Source organism: Lithobates pipiens, unplaced genomic scaffold (assembly GCF_037356315.1).
Source record: "Lithobates pipiens isolate NorthernLeopardFrog02 unplaced genomic scaffold, aLitPip1_a1.2 Scaffold_27, whole genome shotgun sequence".
Classification (NCBI taxonomy): domain Eukaryota; kingdom Metazoa; phylum Chordata; class Amphibia; order Anura; family Ranidae; genus Lithobates; species Lithobates pipiens.
This window is the reverse complement of record NW_027507788.1, coordinates 3,095,837-3,117,612: the sequence shown is the minus strand read 5'-3', so window position 1 is coordinate 3,117,612 and position 21,776 is coordinate 3,095,837. Positions and strand designations below refer to the sequence as shown.

The following is a 21,776-nucleotide window of genomic DNA, read 5'->3' as shown; positions in this document are numbered from 1 at the left end:
CTGGGACTGTTGTGGTGGTGATTAGGGAAACTGGCTGGCTGCACTGGGACAGGTGTGGCGGTGATCAGGGACACTGGGACAGGTGTGTAGCTGTGGTCAGGGACGCTGGCTGCACTGGTCTGGTGATACTGGGACTGGTGTGGCGGTGGTCAGGGACACTGACTGCACTGGTCTGGTAACACTGGGTCTAGTATGGTGGTCAGGGACACTGACTGGCTGCACTGGTCTGGTGACACTGGGTCTGGTGTGGCGGTGATTAGGGACACTGACTGGCTGCACTGGTCTGGTGACACTGGGACTGGTGTGGGGGTGATGAGAGACACTGACTGGCTGCACTGGTCTGGTGACATGGGTCTGGTGTGGTTGTCAGGGACACTGACTGGCTGCACTGGTCTGGTGACTGCACTGGTCTGGTGACACTGGGTCTGGTGTGGCGGTGATTAGGGACACTGACTGGCTGCACTGGTCTGGTGACACTGGGACTGGTGTGGGGGTGATGAGAGACACTGACTGGCTGCACTGGTCTGGTGACATGGGTCTGGTATGGTGGTCAGGGACACTGACTGGCTGCACTGGTCTGGTGACACTGGGACTGGTGTGGGGGTGATGAGAGACACTGGCTGGCTGCACTGGTCTGGTGACACTGGGTCTGGTGTGGTGGTCAGGGACACTGGCTGGCTGCACTGGTCTGGTGACACTGGGACTGGTGTGGGGGTGATGAGAGACACTGACTGGCTGCACTGGTCTGGTGACATGGGTCTGGTATGGTGGTCAGGGACACTGACTGGCTGCACTGGTCTGGTGACACTGGGACTGGTGTGGGGGTGATGAGAGACACTGGCTGGCTGCACTGGTCTGGTGACATGGGTCTGGTATGGTGGTCAGGGACACTGACTGGCTGCACTGGTCTGGTGACACTGGGACTGGTGTGGCGGTGATTAGGGACACTGACTGGCTGCACTGGTCTGGTGACACTGGGTCTGGTGTGGTGGTCAGGGACACTGGCTGGCTGCACTGGTCTGGTGACACTGGGACTGGTGTGGTGGTCAGGGACACTGGCTGGCTGCACTGGTCTGGTGACACTGGGTCTGGTGTGGTGGTCAGGGACACTGGCTGGCTGCACTGGTCTGGTGACACTGGGACTGGTGTGGTGGTCAGGGACACTGGCTGGCTGCACTGGTCTGGTGACACTGGGACTGGTGTGGTGGTCAGGGACACTGGCTGGCTGCACTGGTCTGGTGACACTGGGACTGGTGTGGGGGTGATGAGAGACACTGGCTGGTTGCACTGGTCTGGTGTGGGTTGCTGTGATTGGTCACAGAGATCACATGGTATAGAGCCAATTTCATTGACTATCGTAAAACAGCCGGATGGTAAGCGGTTAAAGGGCATTAAAATGAATGTGTACAAATCAAACTTTATTGAGTAACAAATCACTGACCCTCACACACACACACACACAGTTCTCTCGGTAGAACGGCGGCTTTGCTGCTCGCAGATCCGTTACAATAGAATTCATCTTTCCGGTCCTCAGATGCGGCGTCTGCATTCGTTTTCTTTGTTCTGGGATTCTCCCCTTTCCTTTCATCCGGTGATCCTGCCAGGCACAGAATTCCGGTCCTGGGGTGACAATGCCGCACCTCCATAGATACAGTACAGTGAATGAGCGTTCGGACTACAGAACACCTCCCCCTCTCTCCATCACCATAGGAGGGGTTGTCCTGCAAGTGATAGAGCGCAGCACAGGAAGAGATCACAAGATTTCCGATCAGCAGGTTTTTTTGCACCTATTGATCAGATATAACGGAATGATTTCATATCGATAGATGATTGGTGGGTTTACAGAATCATTCTCTGATCCGATGAATAGATTTCCTGTCACCTTCTAAGTCACTTCTGAGGGTAGAGAATGTGGTGTCACTGGGACAGGAAATGCTGTGTCATTGGGACAGGAAGTGTCACTGGGACAGGAAATGCGGTGTCACTGGGACAGGAAACGTAATGTCACTGGGACAGGAAACGTGGTGTCACTGGGACAGGAAACGCGGTGTCACTGGGACAGGAAACGCGGTGTCACTGGGACAGGAAACGTAGTGTCACTGGGACAGGAAACGTAGTGTCACTGGGACAGGAAACGTAGTGTCACTGGGACAGGAAACGCGGTGTCACTGGGACAGGAAACGCTGTGTCACTGGGACAGGAAACGCTGTGTCACTGGGACAGGAAACGCTGTGTCACTGGGACAGGAAGTGTAATGTCACTGGGACAGGAAGTGTAATGTCACTGGGACAGGAAACGTGGTGTCACTGGGATAGGAAGTGTGGTGTCACTGGGACAGGAAACGCTGCGTCATTGGGACAGGAAACGCTGTGTCATTGGGACAGGAAACGCTGTGTCACTGGGACAGGAAACGCTGTGTCACTGGGACAGGAAACGCGGTGTCACTGGGACAGGAAGTGCGGTGTCACTGGGACAGGAAGTGCAGTCCAGGTCACCAGCAATATCTGTTTTTTGCTACAAATTTGTGGCTCAGCTAGACTTGTAGTGAGATCGGTCCCCACCGGTCACACAGATATCTGAAATGAGAACTGTCTGTGCTGCTCCATTACACTCCGTGACATTCCTCCCCGGTAAATCTCATTATGGAGGAGAAATATCTGACCAGCCCAGAAGTCTCCCTCAGTTGGTGGAAGAAATGAAGATGATGTTTCGGTAATAAATATGAATAAATATACAAGTTCATGGCGTCCAATCCAATCGGTGCGCGGCGATCAGACATCGATGGCGATCAGTCCCGCCGTTAATTGGTCGCGGTGCCACAGGATCTCCGCCAGGCCGTTCAGCGCCGGAGCCGCGTCCGACAATTCCGCCCGCCCGTCCAGACTGATCCCGTCACTGAGCCGCGGCCCGTTCACGCTCCTCACCCGCATCACCGGCAGCTGCCACGTCTGCTGGAAGTCGCTGACGTCCTGGTCGGTGACGTCCGTGTGCATGAACTGGTCCAATCTGCTCCGGAGTTAAGGATGCAACTGAGAGCCCCTCCCCCACCATGGGATGGGATGGGGGAGGGGAGAACAAACATCAAGCATGGGGGGGGGGGGGCAGGCTGATGGGGATCTGATCTCCAATATTTACAGCACAATGGAGAAAGTGCTGCTCCGGACTCGCTCCAGTGCTGCCCACATGACCTCAGGTCAGACCCCCTGCAGCAGAGGTCATGTGACTGCGCGCCTTGGTCCAGCACTGGCGGGAGCCAGGAGAAGAACGTCCATTGGGGACCCTCAAAATAGAGAACTGCTTGTGATTGGTGTATTCAGCACTAGACTCCGCCTCCTCCCACAACAGGTCAGAGAAATGCTGGAGATGGGGGATGGGGAAGTGACAAAAGCTCCCGTGTGCGGCCATTAAATCTCACAGATAAAACAACCCGGGGCGTCACCCAAAGAGGACCGGTCAAAGCGGACGCCGCCTGACACAGCGGAGACTCCCATTGGACGCTGGAGGCGGCCATTTTCCGCGTCGGAATCCAGTGCTAGTTCTGGGATGAGAATACGGCACTGCGAGGAACCACCGCGGCCCCGCCCCCCAGAACAGGACGGGGAGCCTCAGAGGTGACAACCGCTCTGACAGGTCCTCTTTATGGGTCCTCAGCAACCAATGAAATACAAGCAATTGGATCGGATGATTACATCCCATTTTTAAGGAACGGCGGAACATTCCGGAACATTCCCTGAATAGGATACTTGGTGCCGATCACCACCCGGGCCGCCGTCTCCTCCTGGCTCAGCGTGCGGGAAATCAGCGCCGGGACGTCCTCGAACGACGAGCGATCGGTGAAGGAGAAGAGGAAGAGGACGGCGTCGGCTTTCTCCTTACAGGCCTGCGGGGGAGAAGAGAAGCGGTCAAGTTATTGAATCCATAAGAGGCGGGGCCTAAAAAAAAAAAAAAAAAAAGAATCGAACAATCTGCAAAACGCATTCCACAGCCGCGGCGTGACCCGCATTCTATCATGTGACACCATTTATCCCCCCCCCATGGCCGCTCTTAGAGGGAGGAGCCATGTCACATGACAGAATGCGGGTCACGCCCACAGCTATGGATTGCGTTTCGCAGATTATTCGCTCTGGTTGGATCGTCAGACTCCGCCTCTGTCCATCTGCAGTCACTGCGCCGTCCCAGCGGACCGTCCCGCCGTGCGGGTTTAGTCATTTCATGTGAGTTTTAGGCTTTTTTTTTGTATTAAATCGCTTATTAAAAAAATAGCAAAATATAAAAAATACTCCAATGAGAATGGCGGCAGGGTGACCTTTGCCCTCTCTGGTTTTGTTACTCTCTTATGTTCGGCATTCCGGGATTTGCCCCGCGCCGCGGCGCACCCCCAGCCATTACTTCACAACAAATTACCGGCACCCATCCCCCCATCCAAGGAACCTTTCCTGAGTCGGATCAATCCACACACTGCAGAGAAAGAAAAACAACTTTCCTGAAACCTGCTGCAGATTTCCTCCATTTCAGTGAAGTTATCTCTGGAAACAAGTGAAAGTCTCCCCCTCCGTGTTATATCAGATCTGACCTCCGACCCATCGCTCATCCACGACAGGAACTGAGGCGGCCAATCACAAATCAGCAAGTAGGAGAGAAATGAGGTCCAATATACCACAGAAGAGGATGGCGGGAGGAGGAATGCAACCATTTACAGAGAAACCCGTCCTGGTGGAAGGAAGGAGGGAAGAGAAGGAGAGGGAGAGGGAAGAGGAGTGAAAGGAGAGGGAAGAGAAGGGAAGGGCAGGGAGAGGGAATAGGAGTGAAGGGAAAGGGAAGGGATGAAAAGGGGTAGAGAAGCAAAGGGCAGGGAGAGGGAAAGAGAAGAGAGCGGTAAGAGGAGGGCAGTGAGAGAGAAGGGAAGGGAGAGGGAAGAGAAGGGCAGAGAGAGGGAAGAGAAGGGCAGAGAGAGGGAAGAGAAGGGCAGAGAGAGGGAAGAGAAGGGCAAAGAGAAGGAAGAGAAGGGCAGTGAGAGAGAAGAGAAGGGCAGAGAGAGGGAAGAGAAGGGCAGAGAGAGGGAAGAGAAGGGCAGAGAGAGGGAAGAGAAGGGCAGAGAGAGGGAAGAGAAGGGCAGAGAGAGGGAAGAGAAGGGCAGGGAGAGGGAAGAGAAGGGCAGAGAGAGGGAAGAGAAGGGCAGAGAGAGGGAAGAGAAGGGCAGGGAGAGGGAAGAGAAGGGCAGGGAGAGGGAGGAGAAGGGCAGGGAGAGGGAGGAGAAGGCCAGGGAAAGGGAGAGGGAAAATAAGCGAAGGGATATGGAAGAGAAGGATAGGGTAAGGGAAGATGATGGAAGGAAAGGGAGAAGGAAGTGAAGAAAAGGGAGTGAGAAGATGAAGGAAGGGAAGATAAAGGGAAAAAAGGTAGAGGGAGGAGGAGACAAGGGAAAAGAAAAGAAGAAAAGTGAAAGGAAAGGAATGAGAAGGGAAAGGAGAGGGAAGGAAATGGTAAGAGAGGTGAAGGTGAGGAAAGAGAAGAAATGGGGGAGGGGAAAGAAGGGGGGAAAGTGGGGGAGAAGATAAGATGGGAGGGGTAAAAGAAAACAACAAAGAGGGAAGAAAAGAGGTTAATGGGAAGATAAGGGAATGAAGAGGGACAGAAGGAAAGGATACAAAGTGGAGGTATTCTGACCGCATCTCTAAGCCCCTCCTTCATCCCACCCCCGCAGAGCCCCAGCCTTCCCAGATTAGGAGCCCCACAGGCGGAGCCAGCCGGACTGGGAGGGGTTTGTTGACAATCTGGGGAAGAGATGAAAGGAGACAAAACACGACAACACGTACCAGCAAAATGTGATCAAACTTCTTTAACGAGGATTCACCACATTCCCAAAACTGGAAGCAAAAGATGACGGGGCGCTGGCTGTGCCGGGGGCGGACGGGCCAGTACACACGAGACGTCTGGATTCCTGGTGGGAAACACAAAACTCAACACAATTCATCCACATTCTGTGCAATAAACAGCAGCAAAGCGCTGAATCTGCTGCCGGAGATCAGCCAGATAACCCCCCCGCCTACTGATCGTATTTATTTATTTTTATCTGGTCCGGTCACGTGATCCAGGAGCGGCGTCTCCTCCGTGTAAAGCTGGCTACACACTATACAATGTTTGTACAATTTTCCTTTAGATTAACCAAAACCATATAACATGGAGGTCAAACCGAAACACTTTTATATTGTATGGAATCAGGCCGGCCCCCGCACTACATGGTTGAAGGTAAATCTAAAGGAAATTGAACAACAAAAATTGTATAATGTGTAGCCAGGCTTAAGGGAGCGTCCGAGACCAGCCGTGGATTCCCGGAGCTGTGACATCACCCACAGGTTCTCATGGTCCGGCCCTTGTCGGCACTCCCATTGTCGGCCACCGCTCACAGACACGGGGAAGCCAGAGCTGTGGGGTCCATGTGATTGGACAGGATTAAAAAAAAAAAAGGTAAGGACTTTGAACTTTCTCCCACAAAGTGATAAGTAGGAGGAGGGGGAAGGGAACATTTACGATTGGATGAGCGAGTGAATTTACACATTTGGACGGGAAGAATCGTCTCACCTGGTGTCTCGTGGTGAATGCTGGGAACCTCCAGTCCGCACAGTTTAGCGATCAGAGCCGTTTTCCCAACTCCACTTTTTCCACAAACAAATATTTTGTAGCTGGCGATGTCGGAGGGAAGCTGCGGAGGCAACACCGGCTGCTCTATGAGACCTGCGGGGGGAGGGGAGGGAAGAGTCCCATCGATGACATCATAAATACATCATCTGATGTCATACAACATTATCAAGAGTGCAGGTATAAAGCTGGGAGGGGCTTAGAGGTTTAACGGTAAAAATATGTGAACTTAGCGGCACGTAACAAGTGAAAGCTGATGGAATAACATAATAAAACCACCAGAAGATGTGACCGCAGGGCACACAGCAAGCTGCAATTACAGCCAATAACCAGAAAAGACAATAGGAAATATAGCAAAGCGACCACAAGGTGGTGCTGTGTACATACAGAAATGCAAAGTGATCGAATAGCCACCAGAGGGCGCTGTGCTCGCACAAAATAATATATATAGGCGGTGTAATGATAGAAAAGCGGCCACAAGATGGCACTATTTACGCACAGAAATACAAACAGGTGTAATGACAGCGGAGCGGCCACCAGATGGCGCGGCGTACACAAAACAATTGTAATGACAGCGAAATTGTTGATAGGTGACGCTGTGTATATACAGAGGTGTAATGACAGCTGAGCGGCCACCAGATGGCGCAGTAATAACAGCGATGTGCTCGGCAGGTGGCGCTGTCTACATTTAGAGAGTGTAATGACAGCGGTGTGGCCGGCAGGTGGCGCTGTGTATCTACAGGTGTAATGACAGCGGTGTGGCCGGCAAGTGGCGCTGTGTATATACAGGTGTAATGACAGCGGTGTGGCCGGCAGGTGGCGCTGTGTATATACAGGTGTAATGACAGCGGTGTGCCCGGCAGGTGGCGCTGTGTATATACAGGTGTAATGACAGCGGTGTGGCCGGCAAGTGGCGCTGTGTATATACAGGTGTAATGACAGCGGTGTGCCCGGCAGGTGGCGCTGTGTATATATAGGTGTAATTACAGCGGTGTGCCCGGCAGGTGGCGCTGTGTATATATACAGGTGTAATGACAGTATGGCCGGCAGGTGGCGTTGTGTATATATATATATATATATATATATATATATGTATATATATATGTATATATATATATATATATATATATATATATATATATATATATATATATATATATATATAGGTGTAATGACAGCGGTGTGCCCGGCAGGTGGCGCTGTGTATATACAGGTGTAATGACAGCGGTGTGCCCGGCAGGTGGCGCTGTGTATATACAGGTGTAATGACAGCGGTGTGCCCGGCAGGTGGCACTGTGGAGGTGGCAGTTCGGTCGGTCCGGTATTCTCGCCGCTCTCGCGGACACGTGACTCACCGAAGAGCCGCCGTTTCCTCTTCCGTAGGATGCAGCTCAGGTAGTCTCTCCCCTCCTCGCTCTGCTGCCACTCGGGGACGATGAGACTCCCGGGTTTGGGGAAAGGGAAGCGATGCATGGCGTCTCCTAGCAGCACTTCCGGGTGGGTCGCAAATAGATGACGTCAGAGAGAGGACAGGAAATCACGTGTACAGCTCCGGTGGAACGCAGCAGACACCACGCCCCCACGGTTTATTATTCATTAAGCTCCTCTCCTTTCATGAGTGCAGATGGGGCGATAGAAGCTTCTAAGTCCCAGAAATACATAAAATAATAGGAAGGGAACGGGGGGGTGGGGAGAGAGAGATCAGACCCCCGTCAGTTTTTATTGCTATCGGTGTCCCCATTAAGGAGCTTCTCACTCTCTGATCTGTTTACCCTCAAAAGTAAAAGAAAATCCCAAATTTGGGGTTGTCACCAGAACAGGAAGTGAAGGGAAATTTCCCCAGTGGGGTCACAAATCTCCCCGTCTCCCCCTCCAATATCCCTATATACACCCAGACCCCCCCCCCCCCCAATATCTCTATATAGACCCAGACTCTGCTTTATACCTCCCCATATCTCTAGCTACACCCAGACCTGCTATATATCCCACAGCAATCTCTATATACCTAGTCCCCCTATATACTCTCAATATCTCCATATGTACCCAGATACACCCCCCCCCCCCCCCCAATAGCACACTCTCTCTCTATATATATATATATATATATATATATTTTTTTTTTAACCCTAGATCCCAATAGCTCTATATATGTACCCTGACACCCTATATAGCTCCAATATCTCTATATACACGCAGACACCCACCCCACCATAGACCCAGACTGGGGGAGGGGCAGAAAGGAAGCTCACTTGTAGGGATTCATCTACGTGGAAGATTTGGGAAAAGTCCTCCTCTTTATAACCTTTAAACGGTTCTTATGAATGTTCTCCACCATCACAGCATCATTTTCCCCCTATAGTCTGCTGAGTGAGTTCTTTTTTTTTTTTTTTTTTCTTTTCCGCCTCTCGGTAAAACCGTAAGAACAACATCGAGACTCGAGTTCTGAAAACATTTCCAAAGTGCGATTTCTACTGAGATCAAAAGTGCAATTTGCAGATATTGTGAGAAGAAATCTTTTCCAAATGCTACAAGGATGACAAAACCCATCGCGCATGCCAGAGGGGGCCCCAAAGACATCCCGGCATGCCAGAGGGGGGGGGGCCCCAAAGACATCCCGGCATGCCAGAGGGGGGGGGGCCCCAAAGACATCCCGGCATGCCAGAGGGGGGGGGGCCCCAAAGACATCCCGGCATGCCAGAGGGGGGGGGGGGCCCAAAGACATCCCGGCATGCCAGAGGGGGGGGGGGGCCCAAAGACATCCCGGCATGCCAGAGGGGGGGGGGCCCCAAAGACATCCCGGCATGCCAGGGGGGGGGGGGCCCAAAGACATCCCGGCATGCCAGAGGGGGGGGGGCCCCAAAGACATCCCGGCATGCCAGAGGGGGGGGGGGCCCCAAAGACATCCCGGCATGCCAGAGGGGGGGGGGGCCCCAAAGACATCCCGGCATGCCAGGGGGGGGGGCCCCAAAGACATCCCGGCATGCCAGAGGGGGGGGGGGGGGGGGCCCAAAGACATCCCGGCATGCCAGAGGGGGGGGGGCCCAAAGACATCCCGGCATGCCAGAGGGGGGGCCCCAAAGACATCCCGGCATGCCAGAGGGGGGGGGCCCCAAAGACATCCCGGCATGCCAGAGGGGGGGGGCAAAAAAACATCCCGGCATGCCAGAGGGGGGGGGCCCAAAGACATCCCGGCATGCCAGAGGGGGGGGCCCCAAAGACATCCCGGCATGCCAGAGGGGGGGGGGCCCCAAAGACATCCCGGCATGCCAGAGGGGGGGGGGCCCCAAAGACATCCCGGCATGCCAGAGGGGGGGGGGCCCCAAAGACATCCCGGCATGCCAGAGGGGGGGGGGGCCCAAAGACATCCCGGCATGCCAGAGGGGGGGGGGCCCCAAAGACATCCCGGCATGCCAGAGGGGGGGGGGGCCCAAAGACATCCCGGCATGCCAGAGGGGGGGGGGGGCCCCAAAGACATCCCGGCATGCCAGAGGGGGAGCCCCAAAGACATCAAAAATACTTTATGGAGGACTAGAATGAAAGTGGGAGGAGCTTTTGCCTCCAGAAACATTCTTTCTGCTGCTTCCAGATAATCACAAAGGTCGGGTTCAAACATGGTGAGACTGCGGTGCAGAGCAGGGGGTCCGGTGCGCCCCTCTTCATGGGATTCAGGTCCAAATTTTTGCCTGAATTCACTCCTGAATCAGAACCAAAGACGCACAGGACACTTTTAAAATGCGGACCACTGCCACCCCAGAGCTGTGATCCGGCTCCATTGAGGCTCAGTTCAAATTGGTGCGATGCAGGGAAACCCTGCGAATCCATTGTGGGTTCCCGCAGCACCCCCGGACTCACAGGCAGTTCACACTGCGTTATGCGAACCGCTGGTACTGTCAATACAAAGTTAATGACACCCACAGATTGGTTCACATGTGGCAGTGGAAACTGTCAATTCGGACAGGAAGCGGATCACATGGGTATGACCACACCTACGATCCGATTCTGGCGCAGAGGAGCCCCCCGCACCCCAAAAAAAAGTCGTGCTCGACTTTGGTCCAAATTTGATGTGAAAACAGCCATACAATCTGTAAGGCTGAAATCGCATGTGAAGTGCACAGCAGTGTGAACCCAGCCTGAGAGCCGATCACAATGTCAGGCGAAGAAACCCCAAGTGTGAAGCAGGCCAAAGTCTTCTGCACTTTCAGGTAAGGAAGTGTTGCAAACTATGACCTTTTACCTTTTTTTTCCCCCAAAAAATACGTAGCAGAATAGATATCGGCCTAAACTTTTATAAGAAATTAAATTTTTTATGGTATATGTTTTATAGCAGAAAGTAAATAATATTATTGTTTTGTGTTGTGTTGTGTTTTTGGTAAAAAATAGAAAAAACACGACAATTTATTTTTTACTTTCTGCTATAAAACATAAAAAAAAAAAAAATCTAATTTACAAAAACAAAAATCTAATTTACAAAAAAAAAAAAAAAAAAATCTAATTTACAAAAAAAAAAAATTTAGGGCCATGTATTATGCTACACATTTTTGGTAAAAAAATAAAACAAAAATCCCAATAGGCGTATATTGATTGGTTTGTGCAAATGTTCTAAGGTCCACAATCTATGGGATAAAGTTATGGAGTTTATATTAACTAGTTTGCTAGTAATGGCTGCCATAAGCAATTTTTAAAGTTTTTTTCTTGGCGGGACTGCGACATTGCTGCAGACAAAAAATACAGTGATCAGTAAAGAAAGATATAGTTTTCCACACCAGGAACTAAATATAGCTGCAGCCCACCCCAGCTGTAACCACAGATGGTGGGATCAGTGAAGGGATACGGACAAAGGATACAGGGGAAGAATTGGTGCTGCTAAGCGATAACGGTGTAAGAAAATTTTATAAAAATTTGAAAACTTATATAAAGTGTGCTATCTCTACATCATATAAAGTGCAAATATATTGTATGTGCAACCACAAAGTGTAAAGTGTTCTAGTGCTAATCAATACACATGTATCCAAAATGTGTCCATTTCTTCAAAGGCATGATCATTGGGTACACTTAACGCTCTATATTTAGGACCAAAAAAAAAAAAGAAAAAAAAAAAAAAGAGAAAGGGGTCCTTTCAGGTCTGTGTCTCAGCTTTTAATACACCAATCAGTGCTTTATTTAAAAAAAATAAATAAGCACTGTCACTGTACTGACGCTGGCAGGGAAGGGGTTAACATCAGTGGCGATCAAAGGGTTAAATGTGCTCCTGGGGGGGTGCTTTGACAAGGGGAAAACTGAGATCTGTGTTTCTGTATAGCAGAAACACAAGCTCTCCATCTTCCCTTCTCACAGAACAGCGGTCTGCTTTGTTTACATAGACCAGTGATGGTGAACCTTGGCACCCCAGATGTTTTGGAACTACATTTCCCATGAAGCTCAACTACACTGAAGAGTGCATGAGCATCATGGGAAATGTAGTTCCAAAACATCTGGGGTGGCAAGGTTCTCCATCACTGACACAGACAGACTGCAGTTCTGCCTCTCCTGAAGACGATCGACAGGTCCCCAGCTGACATCGGGTCAGCTGGACCCGCCGATTGGCTCCCGCTGTGTCCAATCACAGCGCAAAAAATGTGTCAATGGCAGCATGGCGCTGCCCCCCCGCGTGCACGGACAGGTATGCGATTTCACGCAGGAGGGCCGCCCATAAGATTAAAAGACAATTGAAGAAGAAAATAACATACATGTTATACTTACCGTATATACTCGAGTATAAGCCGAGATTTTCAGCCTCTTTTTTGAGGCTGAAAGTGCCCCCCTCGGCTTATACTCGAGTCATCGCTGTCTGCCCGCTCGATCAGCGTGTCGAGCAGACAGACAGCGGCCATTCTATGATTCAAAAGCCGCGCCTCCGGCTCCGCCTTCGCCTGTGATAGGCGGAACACTGAATTTCCCAGCAGCCTGTGTTCCGCCTATCACGGGCATCGTCTCATCCTCGTACTACGGACGAGGATGATACGACGTCCGTGATAGGCGGAACACAGGCTGCTGGGAAATTCAGTGTTCCGCCTATCACAGGCGAAGGAGGAGGCGCGGCTTTTGAATTTTACAATGGCCGCCGACGAAGAGGGCACGGGACGGAGGCAAGGCAAGGCACGGCACGGGACGGGACGGGACGAAGGCAAGGCACGACACGGGACGGAGGCTCGGGACACAGGTAGGCTGGACACACACACACACACACACACACACACACACGGATGGAGACACACACACAGGGATGGATGGATGGATGGATGGATGGAGACACACACACACAGGGATGGATGGATGGAGACACACACACACACAGGGATGGATGGATGGATGGACACACACACACACAGGGATGGACGGACACACACACAGGGATGGACAGGCATGTCTCACCCTCGGCTTATACACGAGTCAATAAGTTTGCCAGTTTTTTGGGGGGTAAATTGGGGGCCTCGGCTTATATTCGGGTCGGCCTATACTCGAGTATATACGGGACCTGCACTTTAAATTGTTTTGCACAGAGCTGTCCCAATCCTCCTCTTCTGGGGGTCCCCCTGCCGGTGCTCCTGGCCCCAACCTCCTGTTGAATGCCCCCAGAGAAAGTAGGTGCGCTCCCGAGCCACTGCCCTGTATGTCCATTCACACACAGCCGCTGCTCAGCCCCACCCCTCTCTCCCTGGCTGAGAATGACAGCAGTGGAAGCCAATGGCGGCAGCTGCTGCTGCTGTCTCAGCCAATGAGGGAGAGTCCCTAGAAAGCCAAGGCTCCCATGCACATCACTGGATCGAGATGGGGCTCAGGTAAGGGATTGGGGAGGGGCTGGCACAGAGAGAAGCTTTTTTTTACCTTCGTGCATGGAATGTAAAGTTAATAAAAAAATAAATAAAATAAAACCTTGCAGCTTTTACAACCCCTTCCATTGTTCCTTCCTCCAACCTTCACAGCACTATGTGGCTGTAGACATGAAGTTCAGAGGAAGGAACCACGGAATGCTGCAGGGGGAGGGCAGTATTTATTTACCCTCCAGCCATGTGCACTTGGAGTAATTTTTGTAAATAGGTTTGGATTTTGGAAAAACGGCCCTTTAAGGCCTAGTTCACATATCAGATGCAACTTGAGTCGCAAACACAATGGAAATCCTATTGGTTTCAATGTTGTCTGTTTGCATCATAGCGATTCAGCATGGAGCAATTTTGGAAAAGGTTCCTGCACTATTCTGGTGCGATTTTGGTCCTATAGAATTTACAAACCTTATCCAAATATCACTACATAATCTCACGGAAACGGTGTAAACCAAGTCTAAATGCAAAAGGAAATGAGCAGATATTAAAGGATGGCTCCGGTGATAAACTGACCCTTGTACAGCGAACCCCCATCTCCCCTCCCCACCACAAATAAGACACAGAGCCAGGACTTGTGAAACACTATCTCATCATAGTTTAATGGTGTCCATTGGTGTTGACTCAGGCACTGTAAGACTCAAGCAGCTTTTTGTGGGTCTGAAGAGTTTATGGGTTCCCCAAAAAAACATACTGAGCAATTTGCCCCCACTCCCTCCCCCACAGCACAAGATGGCTGCTCCGCAAGCAAAACGGCATCACTGGGGCCTGAACACTTCCAGGATAAATCCTAAATACCCTTCTACAGCAAGTAGGGCCCAATCGTGAGATGCGCTAGATCAGGGATGGGCAACCTGGGGCCAGCCAGCTGTTGCAGAACTACAAGTCCCATCATGCCTCTGGGAATAATTGCAACTGCCAGCCTTGCATTGGCTCATGGGAAATGTAGTTCCACAACAGCTGGAGGGCTCTCAGGTTGCCTCCCCCTGTGCGAGATACTATCTAAAAATTAAGAGACGGCGTGACACAAAAAGTGTTTATGTAGAAAACAACTTTAATATTCCGGCGCCCAGAGCGCGACCCTCCCCTCCCCCCCTCCCAATCCTTGTATATTGCTAATACTCGGGGTCTGCTAAAACCAAAATCCACTCTTCCAGGAGGAGGCTTTGGATTTTGGTATTGCCCTGTAAAAGGTTAAAAGACTTGTAACTAAAAGGAAAAGTTCACATTCTACAAAACTGACCCCATGCAGACTGGGGGGGTGCAACCCAGTAGCTTTAAAATAAATTATTGCCCCTGAGGCCTTCTTCTTTAAAAAAGAACTAAAGTCACAATCGCTCTAGCTGTCTTAAAAGAGGGAGCCTTATGGCCATTTTGTTGTAGCCCAGAGTATATGGGGGGGGGGGGGGGGGGTCACAGCAGAGCAAAAATCCTGGCGGGGACGAGAGCCCGAGGAAAACACACCGCGCAGCTTTGAAGTGGAATCACGCCCACGAGGATCGAGGTGAACACCCATCGACTGCTGTGTCCACAATGTAACCATTGGGGGATTTCGACCTTCTTCATGGATGACAGAAACATCCTATGGCTATGGAATTTACATTAATGATTATTTTTATATAAAATTGCACAGCAGTTTTTTTTTTTTTTTTTATTTTTTATTTATAGCTATGCAGATTACAAAAAAAAAAATCTAACTACTGGGCCCCCTTGTCTTCCCGGGCCAGTTTATGTAAAAGGTGGACTTAGCTTTTAAGGATTACACAGAGGTTTAGATGTTTGACACAGAGTTTATTCTGCATCATCACTATTGCTTTTTATAGGTCGTGAATGCAGCAGCTCCCCAAATTTCAGACACCGCGCTCTGCTCCGTGTGGAATGCATGCAAGCCAATCAGATGCCAGCAACCACAATTCTGTCTCTCTTCCTCTTTTTCTCCCCCCCCCCCCCCCCCCCAAAAAAAAAAAAAAAAAAAAGTTAAATAATCAAAAATGTCCCACTTTGCTTGCTTAGCATTTTCCAAAACTTTGCCACCACCTCCTCAGTATCCCCCCCCTGTAATCCGAGGGTTACAACTGTTGCTTGGCTACACCACTAGAGTTCATTACACCCGCTGGCACTTCAGTAATAACACATCTCTCTCCCCCCCCCCCCCCCCCTTTTACAAATAGCTAGATGCCAACTCTGCACTCCAATGAGGACACTGCACTCTCCAAAATCACCAAAGACTAAGAACTTCTGCTCTGCAGTTCCAGTCGCCATGTTTACTCTGATGCCTTGCAGCGTCTACATCCCACAAAAGCAAAATACTCTTTTTTTTCCCCGCAGGGGCAGTCCAGGCACTAAAGGAAGCACCAGGACCAGAAGTCAAACGCTGCTCTAAATCCTCCCTCCTGACGCCTCCTAGGGAGTAGAGAAACTACAAGGCCACCACAGTTGGCATGCTTGGCAGGGACATGGTTTACTCATCCATTCAAAAGGTCTCAGAACCTACAAAAGGCTTCTCCACAACTTCATGAGAAGCCTGGAGTAGTAGGCCGTGCTGGGAGTGGGGGCACAAAGGTTTTGTAAAAAAAGGGAGATCTAGCAGGAGGAATAGCAAGATTCAAAGTCAAAACCAGCCAAGCAAACTGTATTGCTCGATTTTGGAGTTTGTGAGAAGTGCTACCGCCTTTGCCGAGTCAACAGCTTTGCAATAAGGTCGCAGGAGCTCCCAGCAGACATCGGGGGGGGGACGTGATCTGGAGAAACCGTGAGCGGGCGTGTCGCAAAGTCAAAGCCGCCGTCTTCCTTGCTGGTGAAAGAAAGAAGTCGGCTCCACTCCAATTACATCAGCCTTCACAAAGCTTTATTATTCCAGGGCTAGCTCACACTGGCTCATGTTGGAAATCCTGGGACAAAACCACAAAGGGTTAAGTAGTGTAAAACGGGTAAAAAGGAATTCAGGGAGCGAGGGCCGGGGGGGGGGGGGGGAGGGATGTGTTCCCGTTTTGTCCAATTTCCAACATTATCTTTTGGCTCGGACAAAATACAAGGCGTTGGTTTTGGGGTAATATTTGACATTCTGTTTTTTGTCCATGAGACCTCTCGAAAATGATGAGCTCCCCTCGGCCCTGAACCACCGTGTGTAAACTGGTTTCTGGAGGGCCCACCACAGAACTGCTATTGAAGATCTTCCATTTTACCCGGCCCCGTTCCGGTGTCTTGAATGTCCAGTGCGTACATCTGCATAGGTTTGCAGTTCATGCTTTGATATAAGGGCTTTCCCACGTTGAGGGACTGGGGCGGGTGATGTCCTAGACGGCGGGCGATGGGTGGGAGGGAGTGGCCGTCGCCCTGGGCCTGAGACCGGACGGGCAGATACTGCTTCGGCTCCACTGCTGGGTGAACCTGGGGAGGGAGGGTTGGAGGGCTGACGGGGTTGGCTCCCCGCTAGGTGATGAAGATGATGAGGAGGAGGAAGAAGAAGATACAAGGGCTCGGACAGCTTCAAGGCCCCGGCGGAGTGCTCCTGGTGAGACAGCGGCAGATAAGGTGTTAGTGATGTGAGAAGGAGAATGTACTCCATTGATTTGCTCCGGGGGGTTCCTACCCCAGCATCCACATCCAAGTCCCCCCGCTTCCATGTGCATTCTACTGGCCCGAGACAAAGCTCCTTCTGCTCTGGTAGAGATCCGCCTTCGGGCAGACAGCGGATGGGAAGCTTTGTGGTCACCACCCTCAGCGGCAGGTGGCGAGATGACCTGCAGGGGGATGTCCAGAGATGCTGCTGGGGAGACGCTCCCCCCATTAAGGACAGGAGACAGGCTACCTTCCCGCGATCCACTGGCAGCCTGCCTCTGTGCCCGGGGCCTTAGGGTTCCCCAGCGGCCATTCACACAGGGAGCCTCATCTGGTGCTCTAACGGGTGAATGCGAGCGATATTCACGAGGCTCTGGAGCCAAGCCAGGCGGGGTGGCACTAATCGGAGACGGGCGAGAGTTCAAACTTGACTGAGAGGAGCACGGCCGCTGGGTGCTTGGCTGAAGACCGCACACATTGGCCAACCTGCAAGAGAGAAAATAAAAAAGGGAGCTTGGTTACTGAAGGGGCTTAACATGGACTATGAAATCATTACAGCAAAAAACAAACCAAACCCGATTCCAGCGCTCAGCTACCGCTACATTTCCTACCATTTTCTCATAGAACAGACCGTACAAGGTGGTGTGAAAAAAAAATAAAATAAAAAGTTGAGACTAGCTCTGTTTACAAGAAAGTACTTTATCTACGTTTACACTCTTTCCCCCTTAAAATAGTCCCCTTGCACAGCACTCCCAGCACTCCTGACACTTCTGCAATGTGTCCTGGAAGTCTTCTTTGCGAAGTTGTCAAAAACCTTCCGCTATTCACTCAGATCTCCGAAATGGCGTCAAAAATGGGCAACCCTTGGAGCTGGACTTGGTCGAGCTGCGGACCTGCCTCACCTTATTCCGTCATGGAGAGATGGGCTCTTCCATTGTGAAGACTGTCGCTTCATCTCAGAGTCATAACCCCATACACCCAAGTTTAGTCTCCAGTAGCAATCCTTGATATGAAGGACGGACAAGTCATCCACGGTACACTGACAGAGCTCTTTGCAGACTTTGACGTTCCTTCTGCTCCTGGCTCAGCAGCCTGGGGACAAACTTGGCAGCACACGGCAAATGTTCATATCACACATGAGGATTTCTGGACTGTTGCGTATGACACACTGACAATGGCAGTAATGTTGTGGATTGTTCTCAAACGAGTTGCACAGCTCCCAATGTACACAGGGCAAGGTCTTTTGTCACACTGACTTATGAAGGTCAGTACTCCCTGTGATTGTGCATGCAGCCTTGTGCTGCCATCCATTGGCGCATTACAAAGTCTTGAAAACTTTAATACCACCTCATAGTTTATAAAAATGGGGAAATTATTCTTTTGCAACACTGCAGGCAAAATGTTGATCATATAAATAGAAATGTATGAGCTAAAAAGATTAAAGCCAGTCAAAATGGCCTGAAGTTCCAGGATTTTGATCAGAAACTTCTCCTCCAAAGAGCATGTTCCTTAAAACCGAGAAGGTCCCCAGAACACCTCCCCAAGAGATGGGCAAGACCCCATCAAAAAAAAAAAAAAAAGATTTCCGGATCCATCATCCGCTTGGATATCCAACATTCCAAAGTCAACCTGGTCTTGGGAGTCAGATGCATTACTATGTCCAAGGACTCCTGATCATTCGGAAACTTCACTGCAGAGCTCTGGAGTGAAATCTCAGCATCGGATGCGTCGTGAGTAATGGGGCAAAAGACCAGTAAAAGGTCTTCCAGAGCAATACAGGTGAGCACATCCATCACCTACAGACAGCACACAAGGGAGGCTCAGTGGAGATTCCAGACAATTTTGGCCAATGTACTGACAATAAAAGTATTGCAGCTCAACTTTCATTTTGAAGAAACATCTGATAAAAGTTAGTTGTTACAGAACAACTTACATACGAGTCTCTTGTATGGAAAGGTTGTTCTTGTAAGAGCCAAATTCTATCATATGTTTCTTCAAAATGGAAAGCTGGGAGGTGCAATACTTTATAGCCATTACATTGGCCAAAAATGTCCAGAATCCCCACCCAGGCATAACCCCTACCATCTCCACCTTGTGTGTGGTGCCTGTAGGTGATCGATGTGCTCACCTGTGTCTTTCTGAAGACTTTTTACTGGGGTTTGTTCAAATAAAGCCCCATACACACTCACCATCAGATTATCTCTGAGTTTTTCCTTCATATTTACCAAAACCATGTAGTAGAAGGGCTGCCTGGATTGCATACACATTGAAACTCCTAAGGTTTGTCCTCATATTATATGGTTTTTGGTAAATCTGAAGGAAAAAAACTCAGCAGATAATCTGCAGCAGATAATCTGATAGTGTGTATGGGGCTTTACTCCTGCCGACTTTGATGCAATCCTCTTTTGGCCAGAGCTGAACACACAACTGCCATTCTATGATGAAAGACAATGGTATACTGTGCTGGAACGTGTGCCGCAGGTTTGTACATTAGACCATCTGTACGACTCACCCTACAGGCCGGATGACACCACAGCTCCGGCGCTCCATGCTCCTCATTCTCCACCTTCAGCTGCTGCCAGGTCCAAGGGGTTGTGTCCATATGGAGAAGCCAGGCATCCTTAAAGAGCTGCCACAGAAAGAATAGGATGAGATATTATACACAACTTATACACTAACTACAATGCTTATTTTGGCATGATTTGGGTGAACGGTGATCCTGTTGTGCATTTTAGAAAATGGTTTTTGGCCTAACCAGAACAATACCCAATACACTGAACCCCTAATACCAAGCCAACCTAGGCCCTAGCAAAAATATAAATAAACCCCAACCACATTTTCCCCATTATGCTGTAAACTGTCCCCAGCGAACGTCTTCAATACGGGTCTTAGTGGTGGCAGTTCCCCAGCACCACGCCCATCTTACAAACTCTCGTCACTCACACCTCACCTTCAGGAGCGTACCCCAAGGCCTTGGCACTACCTGTGGACTCCACAGGTGGTGTAAAGCCTTGTGATACCTCAACGGAGAGAGGCTTGCTCCAGTAGGTGCTGCTTGGGAGAGGTGGGTGGGTGTGTGTGTGTGTGTGTTAGATGGGCATGGTGCTGGGGATCTACGGCTGGGAGCGTGCATCCTAGAGCAGGGGTGCCCAACCAGTGGCCAGATGTGGCCCGTAGAGCCTTCTGATGTGGCCCACGACCTCCTGCTCTGGGAAAATAGAAAGAATACTGTTATTAAAGGTCAGTTTATTACTAAAATCACAGTGTATATATGGGCACATCTTTTCTGCAGTGGTTACTGGGCCGCTTTCAAACTTTACCTGCGGGTTACATGCACTGAGCCATAGACTTATTACCTGCGAGTTTGCTGAGCTTTCTGAAAGTGCACTAAACCTGCAGAATATAATAGAAAGCTATTGCAAACTGCAGGAAAGCCAAAGGTACACTGCGTTGCACACGTGGTGCAGATAAACCACAGCGCATCAGTATGAAAGCAGCCTTGGACCCCTTTCACACGGTCAGTCCGACCAATTGGACCCTCCATTCACCTCTAAGTAGTGGCAGACATAAACCGACTTGTATTCTACCTCCAATACGATTCGCTAAAAAGTATAGTGAGCTGTGTCTGTGTCCGCTCTCCAAATGCAGAATGGACACGGACATGCCATCTACCCGCTCCGCTCATTGTGGCCCGCGACCGGTTACCAAGTCGCTTACGTGGCCCTCGCTCTTCAAAGGGTTGGGAACCCCTGTCCTAGAGTGACAACTCTGCACCTGCACATGGAACAGTGTCACCAGAATACCTCTAGATAAATAAAAAATAAAAAAAAAGAATACATTTAAAAGCAAAACATTTTTAGTTTATAATTTTTAGTTACACACTTGTTCAGCACGTTACACTAAAGTCTGTATACTGTCTGCGGTATGACTGTCACTTTGATAATGACTATGGCCACTAGGGGAAGCCCGATGATTTGACAGTGGATGACAGGTTCTCGTTTGGATTTCCATGGTAATTTAAGGGTAAGCAACAGTCAGGTGCTGATAATCTCCCTGCAAAGGACGAGAGCCCACACCAGACAGATGGCTGCACAAAGAGGGAGTAATAGGGAGTAAAATAATCCTCAGGCATTTTGGGAGAAGACTCAGGTATCCCCTATGAGTGTGGCATATCCAAGCTTTCCTGCTCTTAAAGCGGGATTCCACCCTAAAGCAGAACCTCCGCTGATCGGATCCCTCCCCCCCTCCGGTGTCACAATTGACACCTTTCAGGGGGGAGGGGGGTGGAGATACCTGTCAAAGACAGGTATTTTCCCCCACTTCCGGGCATAGACTCCCACGGGAGTCTACGCCATTTCCTGCCCTGCCGCTCTGTCTGCTGGGACACACACGGGTCCCAGTGACAGTGCGGAGATTTCCTATTGCGCGGCTCACGCATGCGCAGTAGGGAACCGGGAAGTGAAGCCCGATTCGCTTCACTTCCCGATTCCCTCACCTAGAATGGTGGCGGCAGCAGCCGAGCGATCGATCGGACTTGGCATCGCTGGAACCCGGGACAGGTGAGTGTCCATTTATTAAAAGTCAGCAGCTGTAGTATTTAATATTTTTTTTTTTTTTTTGGTGGAATCCCTCTTTAAGAGCAGGTCTCAGATGTTGCAGGCTCTCATCTTTACAGTCCCATCCTAGCTTGTACAGACCTGTCATTTTGCTTTGCAGCCC

General features: G+C 50.4%; 2 protein-coding genes across 2 annotated transcripts; both read right to left on the bottom strand.

Annotated features, from left to right (window-relative positions):
• Nucleotides 1–1,401: 1,401 nt before the first annotated feature.
• Nucleotides 1,402–8,185, bottom strand: CPLANE2 (ciliogenesis and planar polarity effector complex subunit 2). Its single transcript, XM_077456298.1, has 5 exons — nucleotides 7,995–8,185; nucleotides 6,583–6,735; nucleotides 5,817–5,941; nucleotides 3,744–3,880; nucleotides 1,402–3,006 (listed from the first exon to the last, which is right to left on the bottom strand). Exons 1-5 carry the CDS (start codon nucleotides 8,110–8,112, stop codon nucleotides 2,772–2,774), a joined length of 768 nt encoding a protein of 255 aa, XP_077312424.1. The 5' UTR covers nucleotides 8,113–8,185; the 3' UTR covers nucleotides 1,402–2,771.
• A 7,251-nt stretch (nucleotides 8,186–15,436) lies between these two features.
• FBXO42 (F-box protein 42) lies at nucleotides 15,437–19,686 on the bottom strand (the record flags this gene model as incomplete). Its single annotated transcript, XM_077456297.1, is given in 10 exon segments — nucleotides 15,437–16,584; nucleotides 16,586–16,694; nucleotides 16,696–16,844; nucleotides 16,846–16,926; nucleotides 16,928–17,088; nucleotides 17,091–17,172; nucleotides 17,174–17,487; nucleotides 17,490–17,528; nucleotides 17,531–17,543; nucleotides 19,570–19,686. Coding segments are annotated over 10 exon segments (1,146 nt in total), but the record flags the coding sequence as incomplete, so codon positions are not given.
• Between the last annotated feature and the right edge of the window lie 2,090 nt (nucleotides 19,687–21,776).

Bases quoted from the DNA above. Each gene is read 5' to 3' on its own strand.
- CPLANE2 (XM_077456298.1), bottom strand. From the start codon at position 8,112: ATGCATCGCTTCCCTTTCCCCAAACCCGGGAGTCTCATCGTCCCCGAG. The intron at 6,736-7,994 runs GTGAGTCACGTG...CTCCCCCCGCAG, and splicing joins GAGGAAACGGCGGCTCTTCG to GTCTCATAGAGCAGCCGGTG. The intron at 3,007-3,743 runs GTATCCTATTCA...ACTCCGGAGCAG, and splicing joins CGGGTGGTGATCGGCACCAA to ATTGGACCAGTTCATGCACA.